The sequence below is a fragment of the Cyprinodon variegatus genome, unplaced genomic scaffold (genome assembly GCF_000732505.1).
Source record: "Cyprinodon variegatus isolate N-32 unplaced genomic scaffold, C_variegatus-1.0 Scaffold515, whole genome shotgun sequence".
Lineage (NCBI taxonomy): Eukaryota > Metazoa > Chordata > Actinopteri > Cyprinodontiformes > Cyprinodontidae > Cyprinodon > Cyprinodon variegatus.
Window position 1 is genome coordinate 148,567 of NW_015150968.1, and position 23,847 is coordinate 172,413.

The 23,847-nt window shown below is 39.2% G+C and overlaps 1 protein-coding gene across 7 annotated transcripts in view; it reads left to right on the top strand.

The window, feature by feature from the left end:
* Positions 1-23,847, top strand: part of LOC107094928 (protein quaking-A) — a 92,357-nt gene that overhangs the window by 50,152 nt on the left and 18,358 nt on the right. For all 7 annotated transcript variants that reach the window (XM_015390843.1, XM_015390846.1, XM_015390844.1 and 4 more), the window contains 2 exons: positions 666-782; positions 14,104-14,247. In XM_015390843.1, coding sequence (XP_015246329.1) covers positions 666-782; positions 14,104-14,247 — 261 coding nt within the window. The remainder of the gene's footprint in view (positions 1-665; positions 783-14,103; positions 14,248-23,847) is intronic.

Below are 23,847 nucleotides of genomic sequence, written 5' to 3' on the forward strand. Positions count from 1 at the left end.
AAAACAACCTCTATCTTAGTAAGGTTTAATTATTTACTTATTCATTTATTTATTTTAATTTCTTAAAATAAGATCGACTCCACAGAGGATCGTTAACTCTGCTTCAGATGTTCGTTTGTATCAAACTCAAATCAGTTTAGAATTCACATTTCCCGCGGGGCCTTGCTTTAATTTGTAACTCAGGTTTCAGAACAGCATTTCCATTCTTACATTTCTGGTTTAAAATCCCTAAAAATGGTTTTGATGAGCGTTGCTCTCTCCGCCCCCCACAGATGTTAATATTTCATGCTGCATTTAATTCATCAAATTAATATCTCCCCTAAGGTTCGGTGATTTTAATGTGTTTGAATAAAAGCAATATAAAACCCTGATATTCATCAGTGGCTGGGTTTTACTGTTTGCAAACAAAAACACATTTCTACTGTTGCATGATTTCAAGTTAATGGCAATAAAAACAGAGTTTAAATTAAGATATGAATAAAAAAAAATGCATAAAATCTTTTACAATCTTCTCCATTAGATAGTAATACAAGAGCTGCTCTTCTGATTCATAAAAATGTCTTAAGATCATTATAATGTCACTTATAGAAACCAGATCAGCCCTGTTGTTCAGCCCTTCTTTATTTGTAGGAGACTCACCAGTTTATCTCCTTTTCTGTTCACAGTATAACTTTGTGGGAAGAATCCTTGGTCCCCGGGGACTCACTGCCAAACAGCTGGAAGCAGAGACGGGATGCAAAATCATGGTGCGAGGAAAGAGCTCCATGAGAGACAAGAAGAAGGTAAGCTCATCAGCCTGGGGTGGACAGAAAGGGATTCCCAGATTCTTCATTAGTAATCCAACATTTTGCTTTGCAGCAAACTCTAAATAGGCTTATGTTCGCCTAACTATGATTTAGTATCTCATTGGGAATGTTACTCCACATTGAGAAATTTGGGGGTATGCTGGTCACACCAGAACCATACAGTAAGCCTTCAGGTACCATGAGCCGGGTAGCTCTCTGTAGATGAGGCTGTCTGACGTCTGATAGTGCTGTTTGCAAAACGCAGTAGAAATGCAGGAGGCAGTCGTAGCGGCTGATGCCAGGGGCAGCATCTGTATCTGGAGCCTCTGTGCTAAGATTGGAAGCATCAAAATAAACTGATGCAGTCTTAAAGTTTAAGTATTTTTTTCCTTCTGAAGCTTTCATAAGATTCACACCATTAAAAAATAAAGCTGAAATCAGATCATTTAATGTTATGCACTGTATCATACTACAATCATGGAAACTAATGTAATGTTCAAACTTTGGATACCTTTGTTTTAGTGCTTAAGCAGTTTGCAGTGCATACCTGAACAGACACGTACATCTCTATCAGGGTATAAACAGGGTTTCCACGGGTCATTAAAAATCATTAAGTCACTAAAATTTAATTTTAAATAAAGCATTTTAAATAGTTTATAAAAAAAAAAAAAAAGTTTATAAAAACAATTTCGTCAGATATATTATATCGCAATATATTTGCGCGAAACGGCTTCCGGTTGATTGTAAAGCCGAATGTACGGAAAAGAAGCTTGCGGCGAAAAAAAAAAACTAGAGAATGGGGAAAATGCTAATTTCAACAAAAGTGATTAGAAAACGAGAAATTCAGGACGTGGAATTCAGGATAGATGGATAGATATATTAGTCATGGGTAATTGTTGATTGCATTAGCATTATTTCTAATAGCATTAAAATAGAGTTACTTTTTCCTGTATAAACCCTAATTATGGACGTGACACCAACTACACTCGGATTTTGCTTTAGGAAGCGATAGCAGACACAGGACTTTAGTTAGAGAAGTCTAATGAAAGGCTAGATGTTGTTAGTGGGGAACATGTAGTTCAGGCCCCGTCCACACGAAGTCAAAACGAACACGAAACGCTGATATTTTCCAAAACGTTTGCCGTAAAGACGGAGACGTAAAATAAATGTGAGCATCCACACGAATGCATGAAAACGCTGCAAAATGTATGCAAGGCCTGTAAGTGGCGCTGTGATGCCAAAGCAAAAACAAGCGACGAAATGTTGGGCATGGCACTAATATTTATACATGGTTGCCCTGCGGGTCCATTTTCGTGGTTAAGTCAAATTCAGGTGCTGAACTATGTCGTCGATATTGCTCTGTTCTTCCTGGAGATATTCCAGAAGAAGAAGATTCTGTTGTAAGCCCGACAGCAGGGTGAGTAGCATTAGCAGCAACGGCGCCATTGTTGTTGTGATGTGTCGCGCATGCATGTTTAGAGGCGACGCTATGACGCATGCGTGTAAAAAAAAATATGCGGTTAGAGCGTAAAGATGGAAACGCGAAAACGGCGTTTCGAAATCTTCCCACTCTGAAGGCTGAATAAAAAAAAGATCGTTTACAGACCCCCGAAACGCCGGCTTCGTGTGGATGAGAGGCTGGTTTGGTGAAAAATTTGTGCGTTTAGGCCAGGGTTCGTCTTCGTGTGGACGGGGCCTCAGACACGCTTACTTGAAGTATTTAGCAGTGGCATTTTGTAGCTCAGCCTTTTCCCTGTGGAGGGTTTGAACACAGCTCTGCTGGGCCACTGTCACTGCAGCAGTGCTCTCCATGTCCATGCTGGCTTCAATCCAATCAATCCACTTTATTTGTATAGCAGATTTAACAACAAAACATGTTTCCAATGTGCTGTACATAAAAAAAAAAACACTAAAAAGCTGTAAGAGTTTACAATAAATAAATAAAAAGGACACAGAGGACCACACAATTACACTGTGTTAAAAGCCAAGGAATATAAGTGGGTTGTAAAACACTCCGCTGTGGAGGAAGTTCTTATATGGAGGTCAAAAGTATTCCAAAGTTTGAGGCCAAGAACAGAAAGGGCTCCGTCCCTCTGGTTTTAAGTCTCGTCTTAAGTACTATTGGGTGCAGATGTGAAGATGGCCCTCATATCATGTGCCGGAGAGTAAACCTGGAGGAGATTGGTAATGTATTGAGGAGCCATCCCATTCAAAGCTCTAAACACAACAATAACATCTTAAAATCAATTCTAAAATAAACTGGGAGCCAGTGCAGAGACGCAACAATTGGCGTAATGTGTTGATATTTTCTGGTTCGCGCTAAAAGACGAGCCGCTGCGCTTTGGACTAACTGCATCATAGCTTCTCTGTACGCTGTCCCTTTGAAAAGCTGTAACATGAAAATGAATAGAAATAAACACATGTACTATATGTAATTAATTTATGGTGCGATCTACCAATAAAATGTTTAGATCAAATATTGAAAAAAGGACAGTAATTCAATAAGATGCACCTTAAGCAGAGCATTTTATGCCCCCTGTTTGCTCTGCTCTGCCAGACAGGGGAGCCATATTACAGTGCATTCAACTAAGTCAGAGCTTTCTATGGACTGGCGGGCACCTTCTCTGCATACACCCCCCCCACCCCATCGGGAAATCCTGACCGTCCCCAAGTGGATGAAAACACAAAGCGACACAGAATTTCAGTTGAGTCATAATCTTAGAAATGCCACTTTGCTGCAGGGGCACAAATTTCATCCCTATTCTTCTCTCTCCTGCCTCTGTCATTTTTATCCATCCCCCCATTTCTTTCCCTGGAATATGTTTTATAGCAGAGTGTGTTGAAGACGCCCCTCAAGGTTTATTTTTACTTTGAATTGAACTCTGAAATGGTTAAATGAGAGAGAATCATTAAGCAGACACGTCTTCAGACACATTCTTTAGATATTAGTCTTACTTCATTACAGAAATCTATGATTTTGTACCTAATCTCCATCTCTTCTGAAGCTTAATGATGCGTGCCAGTTTAAGTATTTCTTGTGTGTCTACAGCTTCGGTCTGGCTGACAGAAAGCACATTATACTCAAAGAGTTGACAGATGCACACAAAAGGCATAGTTTTTCTTTAGAGATTAGATCAAGTGACAGGATGAGCTAAAATCTAAAGTATATTACCTTCTTCAGGATATTCCTTTCTATATTAGCAACTTATGAGGTTTTATTGGAAACGGGTTCCTTTCTACTACTGATGCACTTATTGGTCTTTTCCAACCTGATAGTAGTTTTCCCAAGGTCTGGTCTTCTGATTTTAATGCTGCTTGAAAGCTGAATCTTCATGTTATTTGTGTTTATAAAAATACAATATTTAATCTTGTTGTGCTCCAGCTTTTCTGTTCCAAATCAACCCAAAAAGGGCTGGCCAATCATGTTGCAGTATTATGGTTTAAGGCAGGTTGTATAGCTGTGATGGCAACAAAAAAAAAAAAAAAAAGAGCTCAAAATAAATGTCTGCTAAATGTCCCTCCCTTCCCACATTAATATTGCACAAAACAAAACCTGATGTTAAACGTTAGAGGCTGTCTTAAACTGTTTTCTTCTTCTTCCTCCATTCATACATTTAAAAAAATGCAACAATAACAATTGTTACCAAGTGTGAGATTAAATGAAAAAGAAAAATTCATTAACAAATAAATCAAAACAATAACAGTGGAAAGCAGTTAGCGGCTGACCTCGAGGCACAGCTGCTGGATGCACTAATAAAACGGCCGACACATTCACATATCGGCTGATACAGACACAGGCAAAAACAAAAAACAAAAACGTTAATATCAGCCAAAAATATCGTCTGGCTGATATATATCCGTCCATCTCTACTACACGTTATCAATCTGGCTGTCAGTGTTGCTTCTGATTCACATTCACTTTTTCCTAAGGTCTGTAACACAACAGGATAAAATGTTGGTTCTTTTAAAGCAGAGGAAGTATTTTCTGGAGGATATATAGAAGAATTACAAGATTATCTACATTTATGCATCATTAAATATGCCTCTAGCCCCTTTTTTGAAGTTGCATCAAAGAACAGAGCTAAAGGCTGGAAATACTAGTATTTTTATTTTGAAGTATTTGAATAAAACAAAGCCTTTCAGATCCAATCAGTGTTGGATTCTGAACTGACTGATCTCACATCTGGTTTTCATCCATGAGAAGGAGACAAAGATTTACTATCACGCCTCATAATATCCCATAAAGGAGAGCTTTATAGTGTTAAAGTGGTATTGAGCTGATAAAAATTTATGTGGAGAAGATCCTGTTGTTTCCCAACATTTACATCCATAAGTCAGAATAATGGCTCAAAAGATTTGCTTGCGGGGCCCCAGCAGCCTCTGGATAGAGTACGTCTGCGTCATAGCTGTGGCTCAGCCACAAACAAAGCCGCAGAAGTAGCTTCCAGTCTCTGCATCCTCAACCTCACTATATTCAGCCTGATGCCCTGTGGCAGCAGAGGATGCCACGGCAGCAGCTAAGCCAGTGTGTTTATTCAGGATCCATTAGCGGCAGCATTTTTATGCTCTCAATAATTCAGCTGGTTACTCCCCCTTGGGCCGCACTGCCTGACAGGGAGCCGGCTCACTGGAGCTCCGCTGTGGGAGAGAGGCAAGCAGGCAGAGGGAAATGAGGCAGCGGTGTTACATAAAACACAATAGTGAAAAGGGGACGCAGATTCAGGAAAGGAAATGTATATTAAACCTTTTAAAATGTATGAATAACATTTTCAGGTAGAGCATATCAGACTTGCAGAAATTTAACTTCCAAAAATATTCACATCCATTTTTTGTTTGTTTACTTCTATCCTCTGGAGGGTACTGTTGTAGGTTTCCTGCTAAAATTGATGATTTTCTCTCATATTTTATCAATTGATGTATTTTTGATTATCAATAATATTTGTAGACAAAAAAAAAATAAATTCAGCCCATGCTTTAAGAAAGAGGACCACTGTTATTCTGTGCAAGATGCTGCTTTTCTTAAAGCAAATCAAGCCACCCAGTCCATGCTCACGATTTTTGATAACAAGCAGGGCAACTTTATGAAACTTTTGCAGTTATATCTACTTTTCTTAAGAGCTCCAAAATAAACTGAAACCCTATATTAATATGGGGAACACTTCTTTTACAAAGACCTGCTTTCCTGTAGTTTTTGAGATTCATATCATTTATGTTTTGCTTTTTATGAAAAACTTTACAAATGACAGAAATTACTTTGAAAACTTTCTTTTATTTTAATCATCCCTTCTGGGATTCGACCTAAATTCGAAAGTGAAACTAAATACAAGCAGTGATAAGCGCTGGTTCCATCGCTGTAAACAATGAAAATATGACATGCAAAGTTTAAACCTGGGAGTGTTACACAGTGGGTTAGTTTATCAGTTCTTATTCATCTAAGAACAAAAAGGGATGGGCTGACGTCACTGTAGAAAAAAGAAAGAAAAAGAAACCCAAAGAATGCCCTGGTGGAAAATGACAAAAAAAAAAAATGTAAATAAAACTAAATAGCCTTATAAACTGCATTTATTTTATCTATTAAATTGATGCCTCGCCCAGCCTTAGGTTGTTATGCTGAAGCTTAAAGGAATAGTACACCCAAAACATGATTAGCCTTCATTTTCTACTCACCCCCATGCTGAACAACACTCTGGAGTACTTTTTTGATATCTCAAATGCATCTGGAGATCTGGGAGGCTTCTTGCTGTCTGCTGACATTCAAATAATGGAGGTCTATGGTGCCCGAGACAGAAAGGTCCATAAAAGTCCACAAAAACGTGTCAATATTCCTCCATACTGCTCGTCCAATGTATTCCAAGTGTCCTGAGTGGGTAGCATCCAGAATTTACTCGAAACGAAGTCATTTAGAATGTTTTTAGAGCATAAACAGTAGTGTATAGGATTTCCTGAAAGCGCGCACCGGCGCGTTCATGACGCTGCGGAAGCCGGCAGACCAAACCAGATGAAAGTGCGCATTCAGCATCTGCTCTGCCGATAATGCAAGCGTAGAAGAAGAAATGTGCTGTTTACCTGTGCAAAGAAAGAAACAACGAAAGAAAAATGTCTGAGGACTTCAGTGTTGAGGAAGAGCATGAGTTCTTTGCCGAGCTGAATGCGCACTTTCATCCGGTTTGGTCTGCCGCGGTTTCCGTAAAGTCGTGAACGCGCCGGCGCGCGCTTTCAGGAAATCCTATACACTACTGTTTATGCTCTAAAAACATTCTAAATGACTTAGTTTCGAGTAAATTCTGGATGCTACCCACTCCGGACACTTGGAATACATTGGACGAGCAGTATGGAGGAATATTGACACGTTTTTTGTGGACTTTTATGGACCTTTCTGTCTCGGGCACAATAGACCTCCATTATTTGAATGTCAGCAGACAGCAAGAAGCCTCCCAGATCTCCAGATGCATTTGAGATATCAAAAAAGTACTCCAAAGTGTTGTTCAGCATGGGGGTGAGTAGAAAATGAAGGCTAATCATCTTTTGGGTGTACTATTCCTTTAAGCTACAGTTAGCAAGCTATGCTCTTCATATTGGGAGCTGAATGTTTGCAGATGATTGTCAACTAATTAAATGAGTCACATGAACTGTTATTGGATTAGTTCGTCTTTAAATGAAGGAGAAGAGGAAGTTGGGTTTCTTTTTGTATTTTTTTTATCTGCAAAAAATCTAGGTCTTAAGTTTTTGTCTTTAATAAGAGAAACCTGGTCATTGTTTACTTTTTTTTTTTAATGTGGTGTATGAATACTTGGTTAATGATGAAATTCCCATCATAGAGTGTGTGTGTGTGTGTGTGGGGGGGTCCCTAGGTTCGACAATCCTTTACAAAACCTCAGAATTGAACACGGATAGCAGGACAGTTTCTTGGAGGGAGGAAAGTGACAATATGTTATTTAATCGAACATGTGAGGAACTGGCTCTAGCACCAGTCCTAGTTTAACAGTGGCTAAAAATTAAGGTTTATTCATTATGACAGGATGAGCAATTATTATACCGATATTTTTAGTGACTGCTAACGATAAAATAGGTGCCGTCCCTTATTGTTATAAGGAAAATAATGTTATGATGTGGAAAAATTTTCTATTGAACAATAATATTGGAATTCCATTATCATGTAGCATGCTCGTTTCACATATTTTACTGTCAGCTATTCTCTGGATAAAAGACTAATAGTAGGAAGTCTTTCTCTTTAACCCATTTTTCATTTTCATAATCATTACTACTAACAACCAGAAGGACTCTCAGAAGCCATATTCCTATCAAAGTGCCATATGTTGTTATAGCGTTGGTCTCTTATTTGTTGTACTCACAAATAATGCAGAACAACAGCAAGAACAACATCAATTAAATTACAGATTTGTTCCATCGACCACTGCACATGCAGAGTGGGGATTCCGCTCCGCCTTTGCAAAAAAGCAATTCCCTAATTCTATTCTGTCTCCTTCACAGTGTGATTACAGTTAGTGGTGCAGACATCTGTTTTATTTAGAGCCACTCTGAAAATCCTTTCAGGCTTGCAGTTTAAGAAACGCTCTCCATCAAATGAAATTTTATTTCTCTCCCTCTTTTTTCCCTTTTATTTTGCTGATTGTGCTAACACATAACAGCTGAAACTGTCGTATCAGCACGATCTCTGACGGCGCAGAATTGGTCTTCAACTGCTGCCAGCCAATAGATGTTGTTATAGAGCAGCCTGTACACTTCATTTCCACCATAACATTTGCTGCTTGTATGTAACATGTTATTAGCCTCTTGGCACTAAAGTAAATCCGTTTATTTATATGTGTTTTTTTATTTCTCATCTTGGGCTGATTTCACTGTGAGCTTTCTTCGGAGTACTTCTTTCGCAGGTATCGCTGCATTACGTTTCCACTTACTGTCTGCAAATGACAAAAAGCTAATGCGATGATTCAGGACACATCGGTGACATATGGCAGAAGGTCTAGCTATGCCTTATTGGAATTTTTTTTAATGTAATACTCTCTGCTGAGATGTGCTGCTGTATCATCTCTCCAGGCAGAGCTAAAAGTCATGGCATTTAATTGAACTGTTCACTGCAGCTTCTTTTCCTCTTTGACCTTTTGTATTTTAGCAATTTATATTGTATAATTCTATTCTTATATTGTTAAAATAAAACCCAGCTATACAGATATCTAGATATATCTATATATTTCTAAATATACATATAGAGATAGATGTATAGATATTTATATATATATTTTTGCCTTTGTTTGTTAATCATCTGTGTTGTCTTGTTTGTCTTAGACTGCATTGACTTAAATTGGGAGTTGTTTTTGCTCAAAGACAAAGCAGCAGTGCATACAGGTTAAAATAATTTATATGTAGTTTAATCTTTGGCTTTCAGAGTTTAGTATCAAGATTAGGTTGTGCCTTTGCATACAGACCAGCATATTCTGGAGGATGCATGCAATAGATGAAGACTTTAACTGTAAAATCTGTTTGTGTCCTCAAATGATTTATGAAATCCTTTTCTTCATATGGGCACTTTTTAACTGAGCAAAAGTTGGAAAAAGAAGCAACACACTAGGAGAGAGCGACATTTTTAGGCTTTCTAAAAAAGTGGATGCAAAAGAGAAAGCAGTTGGAAGGGAAGGGAGCGGCCCTGCTGTGTTTTATTACCTCTTCTTTTCATGGTGCTTCGGCCATGATGTGAAAAGTCACTTCTTAAGGTTTACTGGGCTCCAGCTAAAGGTTGTTGGCTCCAGTTGGAAGCTGGTTACTTCGCACAGGTGGAGCTCAGTAAATCACCAAATTATTGCAATTTTCTTTTTTTAATGATTCATTTGGAAATTTGAAACTCAATCATGATATAGATTAATTATCCAGTATTTATTTCATTTGATGTTTGCAATGAGCTCATTAACAGACCTGACTTATTTATTTAGTTACTGAAATACCAATCCTTGTTTATACAACGTGTTTTCTGTACTAAAGTTTAATCAAAACCAAAAAAGGTTTCTCCTGAACAACAAAATCATATTGCTAAAGAAGCTCACTGTATGCAGTCATATCATTGGAAAGTTAAGTGGGCTGGTAAATAACTGATATATATCCCAATAGACATATAATTATTATCAATATGATTATCAATATGAATTAAGTCCTTAATTCTCCTAAATTTGGATCCAGAAACACACAGAATTCTGGGGGATGTAGGCAGATGAAATGATTTAGCCTCCCGACCTCGCCTAAGCAAGGTAGGCGGTAGAGCTGACCTTATTTTAAAAGTCATGTTTAAATAACTTTGGTTAAAATAAATTTTTCCTTCAAGGCCTTGTTTCATATGGGTTAGCAAAAAACCTAATCAATAATTATCAATATCGACTGACGTAAGAAGCCTATCTCCTGACGCATATCGCACAGCTCTAGAGAGAACCTAAGTTACTTTGATGTCATTTGGAAATCCAGCTTTTATCCAGTGATCCAGAAGCTAGGCCGTCTGCTGGGATTGGACCACTGTGTCACAACGTCTAATGTCTACCAGGACATTTTACAGCACTCAATGCTTTCCTGTGCTGATGAGCTTTATCTAGATGCTAATTTCCTCTTTTTGCATAGACTGCAACAAGTACAAAAACCTTGTTTAATGACCATAGGATCACTATAGATGATTGACCAGCAAACTGGGCTGATCCAAACTTCACAGATAATCTATTGAGCACCATTAGAGGAAGATGTGAGACACCAGAGCAAACGAGGCAAACAGGCTAAAGACTGCTATTAAAGCAACCTTGGTTTTCAGAGCATCTTAGCAATGATAAACTAATTCATGCAAAAATGGCCCTGACCTAAAGTATTCAGTGCTTTATTGTACAATACATGGACGCACCTTTCAGAGGGCAGGCATTTCATTTTTTTAAATCTGTCCCCCCCCTCTGGCCTTCAGCCTGTTTATCATACTCGCACATATTTGGTTTGATGCGATATTGTTATATTCTAAGAAACAGGAAAATGTTTCCCTTCGCTGTAAAATAAAATGCCTGCTTGAAAATAATTCCCCGTGTGTAAATGTTAAATTGAGTCCCTGGAATGAATTAACCTTTTAACAATTTTACTATTTGAGGTGGACCTGTAGAGCCCTGGGCGCTATATCCGACAAGCATACACTAGCTGATCTTCTTTGTAGAAATTTTCTTTTTTTTTAACCTCTATCCATGCTATGTAGTCATGCTATATGTTCGACCAAATTCTGTTTTTCTTTATGCTGCTCTTTCCAGGGCATTTGTTTTTGCCCAGTCTGGACACTTCAGAGTTTTCCTGCCGGCTCTCGTCTTTCCTCTCGTCTCTGTTCTCACCTCCCTAACCTGCCCCCCCCTCTCTGGCCTTCATCCTGTTTGTCATGCTGTCACTTTCTCTCAGAGGGTGCGCAGTGACCTTGTCATTGTGTGAGTTGTGTGCATTTGCGTTGCGTGAAGGTTTGCGTGCATATCGCTACACCCTCTGCAACTCTAATTGCCTACAGTCCAAACTAAACTACAGCCTGACTGAGCTGAAATGGAAAACTCTGAGCTCAACAATTTGTAGCTGAATGCACACATGTATCTCCCTTATTGTCATTATTTTTCTGTGCACAGAAGCAGCCTGACCCGCCTGTCTAAAAATGTTGATTCACCTTCCAGTCGCCTTCTCCCCCTAACGGCCATAAGCCAGGAACTATGATAAAATAGCTGATCTGCCACCTAAACTAGTCCCCGTCGCTCCCGCTGCCGCTTCCCCCACACACATGCAGAAAAGGGGAAAACGAGAGCAGAATATTTAACTATCTTGTGTGTGTGTTGTAAAGAGCAGTGCCATGGAAACGGCTCTCTGGAGTATAAAGCAGGTGGGTGGCACTCGGCTCAGACTGAGGCTGTGCGCGCGTGCCTGCTCTCTTTTTACTTTGCGGTTCTTGTTGAGCGTATAGAAATGTTGTTGGAGGACCCCCTGCAGAGCAGCGCCACATATTGTTAGTAATTAGCCACCCTCACAGTAGCTCGGCACTTTCAAATAAGGTCTGATCCGCAGTTGAGGCGGGTTTATATGGGCTGAAGTAAACAACCTGGCTATCATCGCTAGCCTTTACAAATTGATCGATTGGGGGGGCTCTAGGCGGTGGGCAACTGTCGTCATAAGATGTGGATTCCATTTGGGACAGAAAATCAGTTGACTGTTTATCTGGAAAATGAATATTTGACTAAACTTTTGTTCTTGTTGGATCAATAATTAACATTTGAACTTGGTTTGAAGTTAATCTACAGCTCAGCTCCTCCCCTCTTTGGATTTTTGATGGGCTTTTAAACATGATGATATTCAGCAATGTCACACCGTATACCTCTGTCATCATCCGCTCTCTGGATTTTCTACTCTGAGGAAGTAGCTGTGATTTGATATTAGGTGTTGTTTTATATTAAACTTTACAAATATGAAACATTTATCCCCAATGGGCAGTATGGGATCCCGACACTATAATGATTTGTAAAATGTATAAATGAAAATAAAAGTTGAAAACTGTTAATGATGCTGAAGGTATAATTTCCAATATTTATATTGAAATAATTGCTTATTGCACAGGATATTAAACATTGTTGTTTTGATATCTGTAAAAAAAAAAAAGAAGTATAAAAAGATGATTTTAGTAGCCAGTTAATTCCTCAGCTTATCCTTTCAACTTTGTCTGCACATAGATCATCAGCTGTACTTTTAAACCATGATTACCTTTGAGTGAGCTCTCCCTTCTCTCAGTACTTCAAAGGAAACGTCACTTGACATTGTTCTTATTCTGAAATATGATATGTGATGTAATAAATGAACATTTTTATCCTTTCTCTGTCCCATCTGTGCTTCCATCTCTCCCTTTGGAGTCTGTCATCCTTGTCATGTTGGGGTATCCACAGCAGTGAGAGGCCATTCAACATGGTTAATATTACATTGGCACACAAAGTGCACTCTTAATGTTCTTTTAAAGCGTCTATCACACGAACTGATGTTGCCTTGAGGATAAATTGTATGCGAGATAAATTATGTCGCTCCATTCTACACCTCTGCCATTTGTTTATGACAAGAATATTTCCCATCACCAGATATAAGCAAAGTAACCCAGTAGCCTTTTTTATGCCAGTTAGTGGTCTGTGTGCAGCAACAGTTGGGGGAGGGGTCTGTACTGTATTTGTTTCATACAGCTGAAAAAGAAAAATACTTGGTCCCTTTCTCTGGTTTCTCTCTAAAACAGATTTTAAGTTTTTTTGTTGTACTTTTCTTCATAAATCCTGGTTTATCTTGATACATATAACTGGGGAGTCCTTCATCCCTACATATTCACTTTTCCTTTTAATAAAAGTTTGTGCTTATTCAGCTGTAATTTAAGCTGATTCATAGATTGGCTGCTGCAATTCCAACAGGTTACATGAGAAGAGATGGGGCCTTTATTAACCCCAGGAGAAACCGTTGAAATTCGATCAAAATGTTTCCGATATTGCAGAGGTTTTGTTATTGATGTTTTTTGATGTTGAGGTGGGTTAACAGCGAGGGTCTGGGGAATTTTAGAACAAGGAGTCAGACTCTAGCAGCTCCTTTAGTTGCACAAGAGCGAAAGACATGGAACCGACCAACAAAACAGAAAAAGCTGTAGAAACGCAATATGATTTTAACCTCTAGAAGCAAAAAAATGATCAGACAGTCCGTAGCTGCATGAAGGAAATGCAGGTTAAAATTAGCAGAGGTGGGTAGCTGCACGTGTGGTCTGATGGTAAACCGCAGACTGCAACAGTGACTGCTACCATCTGACTCAGGAAAGTTGAGCTGCTGATAAAATGACTAATGGCTTTCCCTACCATTTTCCAGGGCTTTGTTTTCCTATATCTTTGTAATAATATGCCAAAGTACTTTGGACTTTAGGTAACTTTAATATTTGGATAATAAGCCTCACAGAACTTTAAACCACAGGTGTCATCAATCCTTTCCCACAAGTAACATTAATGTAGGTTAGAATCCAGATACATCTCTCTGATCCCTGCATCCATTCATCTCTAGCTGATATTAATTGCTGCAGGGCCTGCTGTCATCTTTGTCTCTGTGAAGCATGGGATCTATTAGAGAAGGGTGTCCTTTCAAAGTTACAGTTAAATAGCTGACTAACGGGCCGCTCCCTTCATCCTCCACGTGTACCCCTTTCTCTTTTCTCCCCTGTCTGATAATGCAGCGTTACTGCACTGGTGCTCCTGCACCCCCGCACTGTCACATTCACTCATCGTCTCTCTCTCTATGTGTTTCTGTCCAGGAGGAGCAGAACAGAGGGAAGCCAAACTGGGAACACCTAAATGAAGACCTTCACGTCCTAATCACAGTTGAAGACTCACAGAACAGAGCTGAGATCAAGATGAGAAGAGCGGTAGAGGAAGTCAAGAAGCTCCTTGTACCTGCTGTGAGTACTTTTTATGCAGAAACTCCTACATGCTTTACTCTGTTGGTGCAGTCCCCACTGCCTTTGCTCTGCTGTCCTCCATCATCTGGGTGTCACAGGAAGATGAAGGACTTTAATATGTGCAGGGAAAGTTTCCCATATTTTCATAACAGAATAATGCCACTGCATATGGCAGTATAATCCGCCCCACTGTTAGTATCCTGTTTACTGCCATATATAGAGGAGGGGAACAGGTTGGCAGTACCTCCAGTTGAGTGGAAAAACATGGGTAGCTGTACACACCTCCGGTGCCGGCCAGATTTCATCTCCGCCTCCCCTCCGGCCAGACTTCCTCAACGCTGTGCTCCTGGTGATGGCTTCTAGTAGTTTTGCAGGCATGCAGTTTTTGTTTGTGCTTTAGCTGTTGGGAACAGGTGGACTGAGCAGCTGAGGGCTCCAGTTTGCCACCAGGTGGCGAACAGAGCTCGGTGGGACTTGGCCAGGCATGCAAGGTTAAAAGAGATATGCTGCTCTACTTCACTGGGAACATTTTAACATCACTGCCTTTAATAATATTTTCATATTCAAGCAAAATAAATAACTTAATTTCTTCCACATTTGGAATATTTTAGCTTGATGAAACAGAAACAAATTATGCTCGTGTTTTTTTTTTGACCTGTAGATGATCTCATTTGCTCAGACTTCCCAGTTCTTCTCAGATTTGGCACTGAAATACTATATCAGTGCCCATTCATTTAGTTTAGCCTTTTTAAAGAGGCCCTTAAACTGCTTTTTGTTCAGCTCATCTGTTAATCTTAGTTCAATTGTCCTTCCAAAGTTTATTCATTTCAGTAAATCAATTCAAAATGTAATTTCTTTCTTTGTTCATTGAGATGATGCAAGTTCAAGTTTAAGTAGAATTTATTATCCCCAAGTGGTGAGATGTTGTGCAGACAGAAGTGTAAAAAGGAAAAAAAGAACACTTGAAAAGAGCTAGAATACACCCGGCTTAAAAACAAACTGTTAAAATGTAATAAAATTAACTCACAGACCCAAATGTAATGGACTCTGCTTTGAAACTCCATTGGCTGTTGGTTTTTTTTGTTGCCGTTTTACTACAGTTGTTTCTGTATTTTTTCCTTCCACTCAACTTCCCATTAATATCCCTGGAGGTTTCAATGACCAAACATTGTTCTCCATGATTGTGTCGGCCATAATAGAATTATAACATTTCAGGACTTTCTTTTTGTAAATCCTGTTTAACAGCATTTAAAGAAACTTAATTTGTTTTTATTTACTCTTAAGTTTTAATCGTCTTAATTCACCACAACTTGCACTTGGATTGCATCACCCTGTGCATAGTGCCTTTATTTAATGCTATTTAGACTTTTAGACAGTTTCTTATTAATATATGCACTCACATGTGAACATAAATCTGTGAGCCGAATAATTTGGGGGACAGAACCATATCTTAAATGTACCATCCATGCACATTTTTTAATGCTTTTTCTGTGGAGCTTTTACATCGCTGTCAGTCCTCAGAATATAAAACTCCTTAAAAAGGCACCATAGAAAATGGCATCTTCACTCTGAGGAATCTACTGTGAATGCATTTTGTGTCCTAACGAGTACATCAAAGATGGTTGTGAGTCATTACCTGAACCACTGGGTGGGTTAAAAAGAAGCTTTTTTTTTTATTTCTTCGATGTTGGGAATTTCGCTTCAAGGCCTTTTGCAAGAAACCAGACACTAATGAAATCCTTTTTCTAATTTTCTACTTTTAGAACCATTGTTCCTTGGTTTTTTTAAAGCATGCTCATCAGTTTGCCTACTAATGGTTTGGATTCTAGTCAAAGGGAATAGTTAAAAATATTAACACCTTTTAAGTATAAGCGGATTCAACAATTCAGCTTCGAGTATAAACCTCATAAAATAGTGCAGTCATACAGTTTGATACAGTTTTGTGTTCAGTGAATCTAAAAGTTTATTATTATTGCGGGGAAAAATAAACTTCAAAGCTTCTCAGGGAAGCATGTTGTTGGCAGTATCATGCTGTGGGGCCTAATTTCTTGGTAAAAAAGAAGTTTTTGTCACTCACAGAATTTGAATGTCTGGTAATAGAATGAAGATAAGCTTTGTTTTTCTCACACCACATAGAGTTCAGGCAAATGTGAAAAGCAACCAAAGTTTGAACCTAATTATCTTTTGTCAATTAAAAAAAATAAACCGCTTCATTATGAGGGTTTGTTTCTTATATCCTCCTTTATGTTGACAGAAAAACTAAATAAAATGATTGAAGGGAAGCTCTGAATACAAAGACCTGCTCGGTTTTGCCCCTAGTTTTGCTCCTTTGCCCTTTGGTTCCCTGAACTGTTGAACTCTAAATGAACTGTGAGCATTGAAGCATCATTGAGGTGAGAGAAGCAGAGAAAGCGAGATGGGTGCAAGAGCTTGATTGAGCTTCTCTTTCAAGTGTGGATTTATTCAACTGATCCCAGCCTAGTGCGCACACACACAGATACAAATACACATTCTCCCCCCCAAAAAAAAGAGAAAAGGATTTACCAGTGTGTCTATACACACTACCTAAACGCTCCGACTCAACGCTTGAGTCTCTCGTTAAGGCCCTCAAACCGAGCCAGCAGCGGAGCCTCGCTGCACTTTAGCTAACCTCCACTCAGAAAGCAGCAGTGTATGCATAAATCCCGAGCAGCCCGTTCCACTTTGCTTGCCTGCCACTTGAAGTGCTGGAGAGTAATTTTTTTTTTTTGGCCTGTAGTCTGATAGTCTGTGGCCCATGATCGACAGAATAACATTTGCCAAGTATTAAAGAGGGTGAACTATTCTATGAAAAGCTCCGGGGTAAACATGCAGCTGCTTAAGTCCAACTCTAACTGAATTACCTCCATATGCTGGAAGTGATCTTCTGCTAAGTTGTTACCCATGCCAAACAATACCCAGATGGCAAACACTGAACTTCTTCTGCTGAATGATAAATATTTGCTTGTCAGCAGTGGGGATGCCACAAACACTGATGACTTTTAAAATTTAAAGCTAGCATTTGGCTTCAGGACCTCAACTATGACCCTCATCGGAGGGCCTGGCTGCCCTCAGTATGGACGGAAACACTGTAGGGACAGCTCACAAAGCGGCAATTATTTTTCCTTTCTATTTCCTAGATGGAAAAAAAAAAAACACATGTTGTGAAGGGGGCTAATTTTAATGAGGTTAAACCTTACAGTAGAATAGAAATAGAATAGAAAATGCCTTTATTGCCCCACAATGGGGAAATTCCGGTGTTTACAGCAGAATGCAAAATGGTTAGACAAATTTGGACCTTAGAAAAGTGAATAAGGATAACATAATAGTGAAGAGTAATAAAAATAAACAAATAAGAATGTTGTACTGTTATATTGTAAGCGTTTTAGCAATATAAATACTGTGCACCTGGAGAATAAATAACCAATATCCAGCTATGGACATTTTTACAGTAATAAATATTTAAAAATGGCAGCAACATCAGAGATGCACAAAATGACAGCAGCATGTTATTAACCAACTAAGGTAGAAGCTGTGCAAAATCAGCATGAATATAGCAGCTTATTGAGGTTGTTGGGAAAGGAGGTGGTTATAGAGTGTTACAGCTGCTGGGAGGAAGGATCTGTGATAACGCTTCATGGTGCATTTAGGGTGCAGCATCACTGAAGGAGCTCTGCAGTTCTGCCACAGCTTCATTCATGGGATAGAAGAAATCATCCAACAGAGATGTTAATTTCTTTAAGATCCTTTTGTTTCCCACCTCCTGCACAGAATCCAGAGGGAAAAGATTTAGTGTAGTTTTTGTTGAGTCGCTTGCAGTTTATTAGTCAGGCTATCTGCTTAGGTAGCCTAAAAAATTTTTAGAGGAATTCTGGTTAGTTTCCTTTAGTTTCTACTTATTAAACTGTATTATTCATGGTCATTACGATTTCAAATCAGCTGAATTTGTCTTTTGAGTCTTATTTTGCTGTTAGTTTATTAGGCCAGCTGACCAGCAGTGCACAAATGCAAGTCTATGATCCACACAGTGAAAGTATGGTCACAAAAGTTTCTCTGGCATTTCTTTTAAATAACTTCCATCCATAGGAATAACATGGTAAAACTGTGGTACCCTTAACAGCAGTAACCATGGCTATATGAGAGTTTATCACAGATGCTTAACAAGCCCTCACTACAGCATACTGTTTTCCCAGAGACCTAGTTGTGATAGAAAGAGAAGGCAGCTGCTTAAACAGTTTATACTGAAGTTAAGTGTCAGTTTGTTCTTTTTTTCTCTTGTAGATGTGACCCCTAGTCCATTTTTTAAAACGGAAATAAACCATTTCAGTGTTTCAGCACAAACCAGTACAGAAGAACAGGGCATTATAGGGATCTAGAAGAAAATCAGCTCGTAGAAAGCACATAGGCACTGGGAACGTGGAGGACCATGTGCACTGCCCCCCCGATTTAAACTGTCATTGCCGAGAACAAAGTGAGCATGCTAGCAGCCTGGCCAGACAGTGGCCTGGAGCACTAATCTCCATTTGTGGAAACCCAGTCCAGCCTCCTGAGCCCAGCACACTGCTCTCATTTGTGCCCACCCCCCAACTCTGCACGCATTTCAATCCATTTTCCTGTCACAACTTTCTTAAGATCTATTTTTAACCTTTTCTAAAGGGGTTTAGGTGCAGGTATTTTATAGTAAGATGATAAATTTATTCCATCATTTTAATGTGATTATAAAGAATATATTAGCTGTATTTCCTTAAGCTTCCCTGCTTCTTGTCCATTGCTCTCAAACACCCTCCTTCGTCTTTCTTCTCACTGCCATCGTCCACTTTTGAGAGGAATGATAGAGTAGATAATGTTTTTGGTCTAAAGCAGACAGATGGACCTTAATGAATGCCAAGCTCTGCTATCTGTGGGGTGTTGTGTCTGTACTCACCAGTATGCATCCGGCTTGGCAGAGTGCGCCATGGCAGCGCCATCAGAACCGCTCCGTCTGGGGAGGCAGGCAGGGAGGATGATGCAGAACTTGATTTAAACGGTGGAAGTCTGTTGAAGGCCGCTGTGTTCTGACTTTATGATGGTAAACGTTTCTTTTTGTTCTTTTCGGAGCTCCTGCACTCGCCTTCTTTCCCTCTCTGTCAGCAGTGTATGACAAATGAGTACAAAACACCATCTGGCTGCACCCATCCATGTGTGCTTCACCAATTAATGATGTTTATTGTATATTAGGCATACCTATCACTACCGTTCTCGTCTTATTTCCTCCTAGTCTACATCTCCTCCATGTGTTTTCAGTCAAGCATGAGGTCAACCTGTACTCAGGATCAGAGGCTCACATTTATCATTTGAGCCTTGCTGATTGGCTCAGTTACTCATGTTTTTGTCTTTCAACTGTTTATACTTCCAATCTTTATCCAGGATGAATCATTTTGCAGGATATCTATCATGTAAATATGGATTCAAAGTATCTGCATGACTACTTCTTTGGTGCAATGAGTAGATAATGGAATATTAAGAACAGCTGTTGTTTAACTAAGTACAACCTTGCAGTCTGGTTGTAGGTTGTTGGTTTTAGTCAACCTTACAGGCTTCCCCTCCCTGTAGGCTGCTATTACCTTCATCCGGCTAATGAAGGAGCTGGGCTGGATCATATTAACCTTCTGATCTCCACCTCCCTGGACACCAGTTACAACAGTCTGGACTGCACTATTCACTGCTCCCATTATGAATCTAAATATATGTATGAGCGTGTGTGTAAAGAGAGAATGTTCAACCTATCCCACCTGCACGAACACACCACACCTCCCACATGGATGTTAATCATCTTTTTAATTGACTTCCTCGACTCCTTGACCTCTGCTTGAAACAGCCAGGCTGCGTCAGCGGGCTCCTCCTGCTTTGCTCTTATTCTATTCCTGGTCTTTGCTGTGTGTTTAGTCTATTTATATAACTGTACGTTTTTTAGCCTTAACGCACTCGATATTCATTGTCATCTGTAATCATCTTTTGCAGCAAATTTAATTTGTAAACCAATACAACAGTATGATTTATGTTTTTTTATATCGCTTGAAAATTTCCACATTATCACATTTCGGCTAAAAAACAAAATTTACTTTTTGGGAATTAAATTTTATGTAAAATACCCGCAGAAAAGTAATATAATGATTATGTGGACAGAAATGAATGTTTAGAAGGGTTTATTTTTTTTATTTATTTTTTTTATGCATACTTGTTTAGCTTTTTCATGCCTTCACGGGTTGGGTTAGGCTCGACGCAAGTATGAACTGCACAGAAAACTAGCGGCCCGTCAGAACCCATGCAGCTTTTCTCTCATGGCTGGTTCTGGTGGGGGCGTGTTCAGCACAAGTTGCAACTTACAACACACCGTGAGAGAGTAGAAAACACATTAGTTTAAAACCTTTTCTAAGCCTCTTGATGCCATCCAAGAGCAACAGTTATTTCTTTGCAACAAAATCTTTTAATAGTGATTGTATTTATAAGCTAAATCACAAGGTGTCTCTGGATGTTTGTATTCGTGTACGGTGCATATAAGAGGGGTCGCTCTCGCCATGTTTTTCTGCATAGTTCTGACTTTATAATTGCACATTTTCCTCGATGCTTCATGTGTATATTCTCTGCAGAAGACTGGCAGTGGGGCATGAAAGCTAAAAAAATAACGTAATTTAGCCTCACAGCCCTCAGCAATGGGACAAGCATAGATCAAGCTTAAACCAAAGATGATATTGAATGGTTTAGATCAAATCATGTTCATGACAGACTGGCCTTGTCAAAGTCCAATAATCTAAATATTGGTGCATAAATAAACAATTGAAAATGAGGAATGTAAAGAACATTATATCATCTAACAGCTTTTGTATTGTTGTATAAATATGTGAAACCTTTAAGGGTCCTGTGTTTTGAGGAAGTTACTTCATTTCCTCATCCTGATATCTGCAGCCTAAAATATCCAAACTCTCTGATTAATGTTAAAGATAAACAAGAAAATGTAGCTTTTGGTGTTTGGGCCATAACAAATACTGCTGCATGAGATTGATGGTGTTGCCTTGTTAAAAGTAAACTAGAAGCATCTTGTCAGGTGAAAAAGTGGATTAATAAACCTTACATGTTCACATTATATTTCTGCTTTGCTTTTCTGAGTTAGACAGGAGAGAAAAAAAAGGAAAATGATTCTTGCTACTGTTTTCTGTACATTAAGCATGCCTTAAAGGTCTGTCCTCATCCTGTTTAACTTGGACTTTTAGTTATATATTAAACAAGAAGATTATCTGGGGTCAACTTCCTCTTTTGTCCAAATTAACCTACTTACTGGGTTCAGCAACCCCCCACCCCAACAGGAGCTATGAGGTAGTGGCATCTACTCGGAGCTATTTATTCTGTTAAAGTATAAATATGTCATAATCAGTTTATACGTATCAACAAAAACATACAGCTAGTTTATTTTTTTGTCTTTCTTAGTAATAGCCATTTTTTTCTATTTTAAACCAAAGGACTTTCCTGACACAGTTTTTAAAGGCTCAGTATTTCCTTATTTTTTGGTTTCCCTTACCATCCTTCTTCTACCATGTTTTTTTTTTTCCTCTGTAAATCTTTGTTGTCACTTTTCTTGGTTTCTTTTTTTCTTGCTCTCCTGCGGTTAGCTGTTCTTTCTCTCTGCGGGTGACTGCAGGGACAAGACATTCACTACTCTGTTGTATTACTCCATATGCGGTGGCCTTAAGGCGACCTCATCCCGTTAATAACACACATCTTACAAACCACTCAAGAGCCTTGAGATGTCTTCTTCTGCTGCACCAGTCACACACAAAGGAAGGACTCAAAAACTGCACTTAAGTGACTTGCATACTAGACACTAACCTAAAATCCTCTTTATTTTTTTTGTTATTCTTTTATTATATTCAGTTATTAGTGAGCTTCTTTTTTGTGTGGCAGGAGACCTAGCCTATTCTGCACTTGCTCCAAAGGGCTCCTCCCCTGCTATTTCCCCTCTCTACCCCTCCATCTGGCCATCCCTTCTCATCTTAAGCTTTGTGGCTCTCCTGAGGGGCAGACAGGTGTTCCTGACCTTAAAAAACCTGTCGTCCCGTAGGGAACAACCTGCCCAATCTTCACCACCTTCTGTGTGCTCATCTCCCTCCTTCTAAATTACTGGCTTAAAAAGTACAAGACGACATATTTCTTTAGAAAATTAAATGACGGTTAAAGGTGGATTATTTTAAATTGCTTCGTGCTTTGCTTTGTGGAATAAAACAGAACATGATCTGAAACGGTTTCAGATTTTTTGCCACCTTAATAAAATCTGCAAAGTTGATAGCGAGACACCAAGCTTTTAACAGTCAGGTAAGGTTAGTGTCTTTGTAGAATATGCTGGGATACCAGATTGTCAATGAAAGGCGACCTGAAATTAAAAAAAAATGTAGCACCAGGTTTGGGAGAGGCAGTGGCTTGAAAAAGGATGAGTACATTCCGTTATATCCCAAGCAAATTCATGGAAATAATATTTCTGTTTTGTTGATTATCTGTAAAAAAATAAAATGAAAATAAGCAAACAAACCATTAGCTCTATTATAAAAACCTGCAACACATTTCTTCTTTTTTTATGCTGTAATCCTTAGAAAAATCTTTGCAGTCAGCTGGTCAAAGCTAAAAAAAAAAACATAAATCACAGAAGAAAATGAAAGGTTTTAGATGCTTAGATTTACCCAGAGGTATACCTATAGAAAGCAGCTTTCAGTTGCTTTGGAAAACAAGAACAGGAAACATAGAGGTGTGATGTCTCTGCATTCCACTGTCCCTATTTTCTTCCTCATCGTCACTCTTCTCACGGATCTAGCCACAGGAAATGGTGAAAATCCAGGGCAGTGGGGGTCTGACTACAATAACGTTAGAACCTAACAGCATGTCTGATCTCCTTCCCCACTGGTGTGGTGGGGATAAAACCACTTTTTGTCTCGCTCTTCTCTGACTCGCAGGCTAACCTAAATGGGTTCAGCCTGTTTATTTATAGAGCTTGTGTTTAACACATTCTCTTGAGTTCATCCTGTTTCCAATCATCTTACGCAGGCTTTTCATCTGAGGTCAGTTGGTCCTGTTGGTTATTCGGCCTCATATATTTAGCTTTTTAAATTGGCCTCAGTCCCCAGTGAAAGTGCTTTCTGTGTAAGCAAGCCCCCTCGTAGCGTGTCTTAAATTGCTTTCACTACTTGTGCTGTCCTGTTAATTTCAGTTTGCACTCATGCTCATGCATTTCGGTCCCCAACCACCCAGATCCCTCACATCATTGTGAAATAACCACCTACTTAATCTACCTGGTTGTGCTCAGGTCCTTCAGGGGGGGATTGAAGAGCCCTAATGCACTACACAGCAAAAGAGGCCCACTAACAAGGCTAGCTAAGAGGCCCGGACAGTTTTAATCTGCCCTTGTCCTCGTGTGGCGAGAAGAGGGACCTAGCAGGCCCCCGGCCAATCTTTGCCTCTCTTTGAAGGTTCCCCTAATCCCCTTACAGAGAGGCAGGGAAATGCAGAAGTGTTCATACTCCTGTGAGTTGTTTTCAAGAGTCAGAACTCTAAAGGTAA